The 10924-nt window shown below is 40.8% G+C and overlaps 2 protein-coding genes across 4 annotated transcripts in view; one reads left to right on the plus strand and one right to left on the minus strand.

Moving 5' to 3' along the window:
- Positions 1-2568: 2568 nt before the first annotated feature.
- Positions 2569-6060, plus strand: nanog (nanog homeobox). Its single transcript, XM_020615292.1, has 4 exons — positions 2569-3120; positions 4208-4584; positions 4686-4829; positions 5341-6060. The coding sequence occupies exons 1-4, from the start codon at positions 2709-2711 to the stop codon at positions 5653-5655; spliced, it is 1248 nt and encodes a 415-aa protein (XP_020470948.1). The 5' UTR covers positions 2569-2708; the 3' UTR covers positions 5656-6060.
- Positions 6061-6845: 785 nt separating this feature from the next.
- tm9sf1 (transmembrane 9 superfamily member 1) overlaps positions 6846-10924 on the minus strand; it is a 10914-nt gene continuing 6835 nt past the window's right edge. For 2 of the 3 annotated variants that reach the window (XM_020615289.1, XM_020615290.1), the window contains exons 6-9: positions 10346-10500; positions 9951-10136; positions 8765-9038; positions 6846-7954 (exon numbers count right to left, since the gene is read on the minus strand). In XM_020615289.1, coding sequence (XP_020470945.1) covers positions 7561-7954; positions 8765-9038; positions 9951-10136; positions 10346-10500 — 1009 coding nt within the window. In that variant the 3' untranslated portion in view covers positions 6846-7560. Of the gene's footprint in view, positions 7955-8295; positions 8354-8764; positions 9039-9950; positions 10137-10345; positions 10501-10924 lie in introns of those variants that run through there. The other variant, XM_020615291.1, reaches the window with a different exon arrangement.

The raw sequence follows: 10924 nt of genomic DNA on the forward strand, positions 1-10924 counted from the left end.
CACTGTGGCCACTGATTGTAAGTAAAAATTTCAATTAAAAAGGGACATGGCTACATGATAAGTTTGTTTTACTTCTAACACTATACATCTAGCCAGAACTACATCTATACATTTATTTCAATCAAATTCTCAATACAAGGTTTGTAACCAAGTATTTTTCCAATATGGTATTAGTGTGTCTTTGACCCACCACTGATTTAAATCTAAATACCATCTCTGATAGACTTAGAGCAAAGAATGGCATTTAAATCAAAGTACCTATAGGCAGGTGAGAGATGGTGGCCATCTGATCGGCCAATTGCAGACTTTTAACATAACAAAAGAGAGACTGATGGTTTCTCACTTCACAACAGGCAGACCCAATACTGAAAACACATCTTTAGCGACTAATCTGCTCTCAGACTACAAAGAAGTGTGATTCAAGATCTGCAAGCGCTTTGAGTCAGCTTACAAAACCGGTCAAAGGTTTGGACACACTTTCCCAATGAACTGGCTGGGAAGCTGAATCAAACCTTTGATTAGTAGTGTATATTTAGGTGTAAACAAGCCTACTGCTTATCTGTATTTACATTTAGATTTATTATAGGATGATAAACAGATGTTCTATGGTTCATTTGGCAATAACATACTAGGGAAATATGTAAACAAATCATAAAAGTATATTGCCATGTATGTGGGTGCTGTACCCGGTTTTGATTATAGCAGTGCCTTTTCAATGCCAAATTCAAAAACTGACTGAAATAAATGCCAATCTTTCACAAACACAGTTTATAATGTACACATCAAAAATCTGATGCAATCCTTAACAACTGTCCTGCCATGAAGCCTACATTTATTACAATTATTATCCCTGTAATATTCTTTTTTTTACTGTCATTGAGGTGTTGCTTCATTATGTTTGAGCACTAAGGCCATAGTTAGTGGTGGTTTTGTTCTTAACTGCATTATATTTTCAGATGTTTCTATATGCCTACAGTCATCAAAGAAGTGTCTGCAGTCCTCTTAGTGCATACCAGTGCTGATGTACTGCACACCTGTCCACCTACCCTCCTATACACACACATAACATTAACACCCTGCTGAATGTCTTGGCTCATACAATAAGAGAGATCAGTGGAAATGCTAATGTGTCTATTAGACTCACCGTTCTCACATCATTTCATTGCTAACTGAGTCATTACCAGATCAATACAGACAAGGAGGGAGAACACAAACAACCACTTGGATGGAAATGTGCAACATAATCTAATTCGTCTTTGTGAAAAGAAGTGCAAATAGAGGAAAAGTCGATCTGCATCAACACATCCAACCAACTGCACAGGATGATGGGATGCTGGGATTTGAAGCCAGAGTCTCAGGTTTGCTCATTTATGTGTAAAATCCCAAAATTTAACTGTTAATTTTGAGTTTTAATTATGTTTGAGGGGTAATGCAATGGAACATGTCTGGTACAGAAAACTGTTCCATGCTTAGAAAGAGCTCTTGCTGCACAAAGTATTTATCCAGGCAGAATAGTCACTTTTAGTGCTCAAGACACCAAAATATGAGGCTTTCCTAAGCTCCATTATCACTAAGTAGCAATACTGCCCTTTCCTTATTCAGGATGCTTCTTACATAGCTGAAGGTATGCTCATAAAATAAACCCAAAGACAACAACTATCTGAGCCTGGAAACACTGAGGAAATACTGTGTAACATGATTTGTTTTCACTTGCATAAACAGCATTTTGTATGAGATTCCAGTTCATCAACTATTCTAGATATTCAATGTGTCCTCATATAATCTGAACATTTTGAACAGAGGTGGGAATTACATTTACTCAAGTACTACACTCAAGTACAATTTTTGGTACCAATACTTGAGTATTTTCATTTTCTGCTACTTCATAATTCACTGCATTTCAGAGACAAAGAATGTCTTTTCATTGCATTATATTTATTTGAGAACTTTAGTTACTTTTCAGATTCTGCTGAATAAAACAAAATACTGTATAATCATAAGACTTTATTGATCAGTGAGAAATTCACAAGCCACCCAGCTGTAAAGTAAATAGTTAATATTAGCTGCACCTTACAGCTGCAACATTAAATGTGATGAACACAATAATGTATGAATAATTAGAATCCAATAATATGACACGGTATTGTGAAGTGTCTGATTCTGCATGAGTACCTTTACTTTTTATACTGTAGGTCTACTTCAAGTATATTTTGATACTAATACTTTTGTATTTTTAGGTAAATATCACTTGGATCGCGGGATCTTTACTTGTAACAAAATATTTTTAAGCTATATGGTGTTTTAGTTTTAAACAATCTGAATACTTCTTCCACCACTGATTTTGAATTTAATTACAGCTCAGTGTCAGTATTAGCCAAAAGAAGTGGGCTCAGTTAAAGTTACTGATATTTGGTCACGTTAATTGTGATTTTTTTTTATTTATTTTTGACTTCCAACCTGAAGACATTGTTTTTAAAAGCAAAGAATTAACCGAGGTGGCCAATGAATGGCCCCGTTGCCGCCCATTGAGTGATTGGCTCATATGAAAAGCCACCTATGTTCCTGCCCACACCACCTTTTTAAGTAGACAATTATAGAAAGGCCGGATGCAGTTGTTTTCTGTTTGATGGGCTCTAGGTTTTCGAGCTGACTGGTCAGGGGCTGTTATTTACCCTAGTTTTCAACAGTGCTTCCCATGTGCCGGAGACATGGCAGAATGGAAGGCGCAGGTATCTTACAACTACAACTCCTCTTACCGTGCTTATGCCTACGGCCTAGTGTACCAGACCGGGACCGAGCAGAACCACGGGAACCTGAACAGCTGGGCTGAAGCCGGTGCCAAGGACTTAAGCAACTCCAACGCCGGGCTAACACAGCCCTATTACGCCACCACCGCCAGGACCCGGGAGGACTCCCCGCCTGGCATTAACGTTACAGAGCAGCAGGCTGTGAACGGCCAGTGTCAGTACCGGGGCTCCGGAGTCGTCTACCTCGGTGATACCCAGGCAGGCTGTCTGCTCGTGGCCGGACCGCACCCGGCCACCTACGAGGCACGGGAACATGAGGCCAGGCGGACCGGAGGCGACTCAATCAGCGACTCGGAGGCACACACATCACCAGGTATGTAGCCTACGCTAGCAGTTTCCCAAGGAGCAGAAATTGCCACTTATACGTTACCTAATATAATTTAAAGATGCTATAAGCGAATGGTTTCCTCCGTCCAGTTCACTTCTGCCTCGGTTTCAAAGTTTTTCAAATATACCGCCTGTTTATTTAATTGGGTGAAGCCAGCTCACCAGAGGATTTGAGACGAGCGCCCAAAATTCAAAACGTGTATGAAGGTGACGAGGACACATTGGATAGGTTGTTGAACTACTGTGAAAACTGAACTGCAGCGAATTAAGCTACCTTAGGGAGAAGCGTAGTATGGTTTAGTAAAGTTACTTAGAAAAATAGGCTCAAACTACGTTGTAAAAAACAAAGAAAAAAATATTACATTGACAAGGTACATGGGCTAAAAACATGTCAGCAAAATATGCTACTCATTTGAGTTTATTACCTGAGAAACGATCCCATTTGGGCTTTTCACAAGGAAAAAGTTGCAAGAATTTTATTTTTGTAGACAAATCTGGATGTTGTGCTATCGAACTCCAGCCAAACAGTAATAGTCAGACTTAATTAAACATGCACCTTTTTTTAGGTGGTATAAACAACTAAAGTCTAAAACTGGGGCCCCTCTTTTTTTTTTTTTTTTTTTTTTTTTTTTTTTTTTTTTTTTTTTTTTTTTTTTTTTTTTTTTTTTTTTTTTTTTTTTTTTTTTTTTTTTAACTCGTGCAGCAATATCTTTTGTTTATATGACACATGAGCAGTCTCAAAGCTCTTATCCATTAGGTAGTTCTGAAAATGGCACAAAAGGACTACAGTGACATGCAAAACAACCACATAGGCGCACACACACTAGTAAAAAGAGAGCAAAATAGCTAAAAGAGATGTGCAAAACACACAGAAAAAAATTAGATGCAAAATGGCCTCAGTTAATGTTGGATGCAAAACTACTACAAAGAGGGAAAAAAATTACCAATAGAGTATTTTTCAGTCTGGGGGTCTTGTTCTTATGTAGGAGGGTGGGGGCCTTATGTGTTTGTACCCAGGGCCTCAGTGTCCATGGAGGAAATAATTATGTCACTGTTTGTTCACCTTTATTTAGATTCATGGAGCTCTGACATGAGCAGAGAAGGCGTCATCCCCCAGGCAGACCCTGCTACCTGGATGAAGAAGGCTTTTGACAATGATGAAAGCAGGAGCCCTGATGCCAGCGATGGTGTTTCCAGCTCTCTCATGGAGGAGCCGCAGTCTTTTTCTGTCACAGGGGCCGAGAACACCGACACCACCTCTCTATACCCACCCTTAAGTGCCCCAAAGAAGCCGCTCATGACCACTGCCAGTAATCCCAAAGGAAAGGTGCGGGCAGCCTTCTCAGAGAGCCAGCTGAATGCTCTTGTGCAGCGCTTCACTGTCCAGAGATACCTCACTCCAGCTGAGATGAAGAACCTTGCAGAGATGACGGGGCTAACCTACAAACAAGTGAGGCCATTTAAGAACGTTCTTCAATCACATGCACTACAACATTGAATTGAATTGAAGTACACATTCTGATCAGTTGTTTATCTCCATCCTGTTTGTAGGTGAAGACTTGGTTCCAGAACCGAAGGATGAAGCTAAGGAGGCACCAGAAAGATACGAACTGGGTGTGTGAGCGCTACACCATCAACAAGGGCAACCCAATTCATGGGGCCATGTACAGCAACATTCCTTCCCATTTCCAACCTGTAAGTACCTAAAATACACATGCAACACACATTTTTCTTAGTTTCACCATATTATTTGGGAACTGGAATTTTTGAAAAAAAAAATTCATATGAAACTTGCAACTATGGTAAAAAAAAAAAAAAAAAAATCAGAAATCACTGATTCATCAAAGTTTTCTTGATAGTTTGACTTATCTTTTTATTAGCAAAATGCCATATTGGGAAAAAGTCCCAATATTGACTTCCCCAAATGTGGTGGTATTTACATGGATTGTGCACACGCGTTCCCTGATTAAGAGCTCAAAATATTGAAGGCAAACAGTTGTTTAGGGATCAGACCATTGTCCTTATTAACTGTTAATAGAGTGCTTTGGACATAGAGCATGATGTCCTTAATGGAGGCCAATCCGTAGTCTTGTTACAGCCTTAACGGCAACATGAAACACTGTCAAACATACTGTGATAGACAGTAGGATGCTGTATAAATGTGATGCCATAAATAAATTAGAAACACCATCTGTCTATCTTTCAGTATCAAGGAGAGGCCCGGCCCCAACTAACGGAGCATTACAACCAGCACATAATGGAGGCGGCCTTTAGGAAGACTGCTCCACAGAACCTGGCCTTTTATCTGGCCGCTGTGGGCGGTGCTGCTGGATCCACTGGCTACCCGTCCTGGTCCTCCAGCACATCCCAGACTGCGGTGTCCACCAGGGCCCAGGTGGCTGGCTGGACCATGCCCACAGGCGTTACTCATTATGAACACAACTCCAATGCGTTCAACCCAGCCGCTGCGAATAACACCAGTCCTGATCTCAGCTTTGACAGCAAAGATGGGAGCCTGTGAGCAGCCGCAGCTCCTTTAACACAATGATGATACATGATGTCAGCCAGTGCTCAATGTTTGTTGACGGGCATTAATACCTGTGTAAATGTTACCCATCAGCCGGGTTTTTATTCTTCCTTACAGGTCTGCTGACTGTAGTTTACTTTAAGTTGGGTGTACATATGCCTCGTTCAAAATGCCTGTTCAGAAATATTTCACTTTTTATCCTGAGGTTTTATTTTTTTTATATGCAGCTATTTAATGTATGTTCTTTGCGCTTGATAATACAAGATTAGTCCAACTTGAACCCGTTCTTTGTATTACATGGGGTTTTTTTTATAACAGTTTTAAGCAAAGCACCGCTACAGATCCCATGTGCACACATTTCAGCATATCGTATGTAAATACAAGTTCATTTTGTCAACTTAAAACAGTGTCTTCATTTCACCGTGTTTTGCTGCAGGCATAATATGGTAACACCTTTAACATCAGTTTACATATTTTCTCTGATTTGTAATTGAACAGATATGGATGTGAGGTGACAGTTTTGCCACTGGGAGCAAACACCTGCTGTGATATCCCTGGCAGGGCTGTGGTTACAACTAAAAGCGGGGGGGAAAAAAATGCTTCACATACTTTACAAGCCATCAAGACAAGGCAGTTTGTCAACTTCAAAAATAACTTGTTTACAGGAGATGGGCAGATGAGGCCAAAGCTTGTTTCACTCCCATGAAGCACACTATTTACATGCATTGCGTCAAGCAAGGAAACCCATGTGACTTGACTGGCACCTTAGAATGAGCTTCACCGAGTTAGATGTGTGAAACTTTTGCAGCTAAACTAGGTCCATTACTAGAGATAAGAAACTTGCTGGGAAATATGACATGGACTAGAACACCTCTATCTGATACCAAATACTCTTATTGAAGTACCAGTGTAATTTTATTATTTTCCAATTACATCATCAACCATGAAGTGAAAATGCATGCGCCCAGACAAATATTTAGTGGCACCAAAAATATTTTATATCTAGTCTTTTTGGACAAGATGTATTATTACACATTGAAGCACTTCTGATCTAAAGCATTAAATTTCAAAACACGCAAGTTTGTTTGTACTCATTGGCACATATGGTATGAGACTAAAATTTAACATGTGCTGCAAGAACACCAGATGTCGCTGAACCTTGTCTGAAGCCCTGAAGTTTAAAATTTTTTTTTTTCTCAGCACAAATGGCAAAACAGATGCAAATCCTCAAAGCATCACTGCCACTTTGTCAACATGGCAGAACTTGAGCATTTTGAGCTTACATAATTTAGGATAGTGTTTCACAGCTGACTGTAAAGGAAGATGAACAGACTGAAAACAGATTTAAAAAATCTGCTCAGAGTAGTTTGCTGGCAATATCGTACTAAAAAAATCTTTTTATTGAAAAGGCTATATTTACAACTGAACCAAAAGTCACAGTCCCTGGTGACCAAATAATACAATGACAATATTGCTCTCATCGCCAACATTTTACAACTGCTCTCCAGTCTACAAGGCTTTCATTCCTCTGAGCCATGTGGAGCTTGCCACACTGTATTGTACAGTAACTGATTTGATTAGATTATGCAGACTCTTCATTCTACCCATTCACTCCTGATTATTCTTTTGTACTGAAATATCCCATTTTATCCCTTAAATACATGAACACCCTCTCACAACTCACGCTTCATTTGTGCATCCATTTATCCCTCCAACCAGTCAACCCCTATTCCAACAATGACAGCTCTTGTCAAATCATGGTAAAGGCCCCTGTTCCTCCTCCCATTAACCCCATGGAAGGTGTATGTCCGTGTGTAAGACTGAAAGAGCAAGAGAGGAGAAGGAAGATTGTCTGTGTGTTTGTTTAGAGGTGTGTGTGTTTGTGTGCACATTTCACATCTAGTCCATCTTTAGGCTCCGGTAGATGTAGCGAATAAATGTCAGTGAGGCCCAGAATGACACGCTGCCCAGCATCAGTGAGAAGACCAGTGCTGTTAGCAGAGAGTAGCCAAAGAACTCTGTGGTCTGCACCAAGCCACTCATAGAGGACCGGTTCCGGTAGTAGAAAACAGAGTAGACAAAGATGAAGAGGCCGGTGGAACCAGTGCTCAGGATGCTCCGCCACCACCACCTGTAGTCCTCACCTGACAGCAAGAAGTAGGTGAGTGCCACAGAGATGCACGCACCCACTGAGAGGAGGATGGCAAAAACACAGAGCAGGATCCCATACAGGGTGTAATGCTCTCTGCCCCAAACGGTGGCAAAGATGTAGTACAGCTCCACTGAGATGGCACTAGGAGACAAAAATGACGGCCAGCAAGAATGAGTGTGATAATTTAATTCTGTTACTTCTATTTGGGTGGATACGTCTTTGGAATAATAACTAAGACCCCGTTTAGACTTAAAAAGTATCCTGGGTGATTGGATCACAAATGGACAATGCTAAATTAAAGTAAGTGACCACCGAGGTAGATTCAATTAAATTTTATTTGTATAGTGCCAAATCACAACAAAAGGACACAAGGTCTAGACTTTACTACTATAATTGTGATCAGATCACTGAAACCATGCATTTGACTACACATCTTTTGTAGTGTAATTGCTAAAATATCCTGATGCATCTTGGACCAGGGCGTTAGAGATGTGACATCAATGCTGGACGTGGGGGTTGTTTTGTTGAGAGCACTCAACCCTCAAAAAAAAATTAAATATGGAGAAAAACATCTGATGCAGATCCATCAATATATTATGAAAGTGTTCATAATATATACATGTACAAATCTGACTGGTGATTGTCTGGTAATAGACTGACATAATAACTGTAGCTGTAGCCTTTTGATATTTAAGCAGTAGTGAAATCTGAACACAGCTGGACACTTGGAGATGCATGAATATTGACAGGCGTGAACGGTGACATGTTTCAGCTGTCCACTTGTGTTCAGATCACTAAGACACACTAATACCAAGTCTAAAGGGGGCCTTAAGCGCTGACTTAAAAAGACACAAGAGTATCACATTAAATGAAAATAGGTGGAGAAGATACATTTCAAATGTTATCCAAATTATTCCCTTGATTAAAGCACCACGTTCAAAGGCAGCTCACCTGAATGGCAGGAAGCCGCCGATGGCCATGTGCACAGCTGTGTGTTTGTACCAGGGCTGTGGGGGAATCTGCCGAGGGATGTTGCGGGTGCGGCAGGGTGCCTGGAAGCTGCCAGCTCGATTCTTTCCCATGATGCCACCGATGACGGTGAGGGGGAAGCCCACCAGTACCCAGGCACCCAGCAGGAGAAGCACAGTGGTGGCGGGAAGAGCCTGTGTGGAGCCGCTCCACCAGTGGATCGAGTTCACTACACTCCACGTCAGAAACAGAGGAGCTGTGGAAACACAGCACCAAGCCACTAAATACAGGGGCATTATTTCAAATGATCCTGTCTGTAATTTTGCCTGTGTGTGTGGTTTTTTGTTATTGCTGTTTTTTTATTTGATTGTTTGTTTAATAAGCCATTTTTTGGCATTTTTGTCTTTGTTTATTATTTAAGTGGGTTGCCGAAAGGCAGACAGGAATAGAGGAGACATACAAGAGGACCTGTGATGTCGGCGGCCGTACTCGAACAGCCAACATCATGCACACACTGTACCTGGGCATAGGATGCTCCGTACCCTAAGCTGTCAGCCATCAGGGTGGCCAAGGTGCTGTTAAAATGACCAGTTATATTAATGTTTTTAATGGAGGGTAATAACAGTTTCCTTTCCCTAGGTACTTGCCCAGCATTTTCTCTAATACCAACATGTTTTTGTATATTAGCAACATGTCTTTCTGTGTCATTGATATCTCAATAATCTATTAAAATTGTTGTAATCTGTTGGCTGAATCCCATTTATATTTTGGCAATTTTACAATTATTTGTAAGAGGTTAAAATATTTCTCTGACACAACAAACAGAAGGCAAAGTAACAGTCTTTACCTCCTTAATAACCATAATCCAGATCTATAGAGACAGTTATGAAGACATAACCTCTGTTAAAAATAAACAGTATTAATAAGTCATCATCTGTTCCCAAAAGGTCTTCTATAACTTCATTATGCAACTGTCTCATGTTAATGCATAAATGGAAAATGCCACGATGAGAAACTGGTGGCTGTACAAAATAAATTGGTATACTGTACGAACTCCAGGTTGTTGTCTGTATTGGCAGAGAAAAGATTATTTGAATCAGAAATACTTTCCACACTCTGTGTAGATACCGGTACGGAAATAAACTCAGATGCTTTTTATCCAACTCACCCGAGAAGAGAGACGAAGTGAGGATGATGTTCCATACCCAGCGCTGGCCGCTGATCTGTGTGTAGAAGCTGCAGGAAACATAGCCTGACACACAGCTGGTCAGAGCGTACAGGACAATAGCTGCTGAGTTGATGGCGCCGTGGCGGTGCACGTTGAACATTCCCAGCAACGCCATTATGATGATCCCTATTGCAAGGATGACACTTTAGTGTTCGGTTTCTGGTTGTTAAGACATTCTGCTGCACAGTACAATGATTGCCATGGGTCAGTGGTGCTCAGAAGTCTAGTCAGCTCAGGTTTTGAACAGAATAACAGCAGTATGTTATACTGTTTTGGACTGTAGCAGCCTGTGTGTGTTGCTGTGCTTATGTATATATTCGAGAATGAATGCTCACCTGTGGCAAGGGTAAGGAACTGAGCCCCCACACCCAGCACAGCGCACAGCAGGCTTTTGTAGGGGGGAAACCTGAAGACTTCAGTGTGTATGATCTTCCAGCCGTTGTCTCCCTGGTCCAGATCATCACAGCCACCCTCCTCCTCCACATTGTACCTGCAGGTGAGGGAAAAGTGTTTACAGCCAGAATGTTGTAATGGACCAGACAAGCAGCAAAAGCTCTTCCACACACCTTTACACTCCCTATACACTGCTGCAGGAAACTATGATCAACAAGGTGTCTATGAGTTACACCCTAAAAGATTGCACAATTAGTTTTCCATGTTTAAGCCAATCCATTTACCATCTATTTAAATGTGCCAGTAGTACCCGTCATTTCTCAAAGTACAGTGCCTTGCGAAAGTATTCGGCCCCCTTGAACTTTGCGACCTTTTGCCACATTTCAGGCTTCAAACATAAAGATATAAAACTGTAATTTTTTGTGAAGAATCAACAACAAGTGGGACACAATCATGAAGTGGAACGAAATTTATTGGATATTTCAAACTTTTTTAACAAATAAAAAACTGAAAAATTGGGC

The sequence above is a fragment of the Monopterus albus genome, unplaced genomic scaffold (genome assembly GCF_001952655.1).
Source record: "Monopterus albus unplaced genomic scaffold, M_albus_1.0 scaffold162.1, whole genome shotgun sequence".
NCBI classification, from domain to species: domain Eukaryota; kingdom Metazoa; phylum Chordata; class Actinopteri; order Synbranchiformes; family Synbranchidae; genus Monopterus; species Monopterus albus.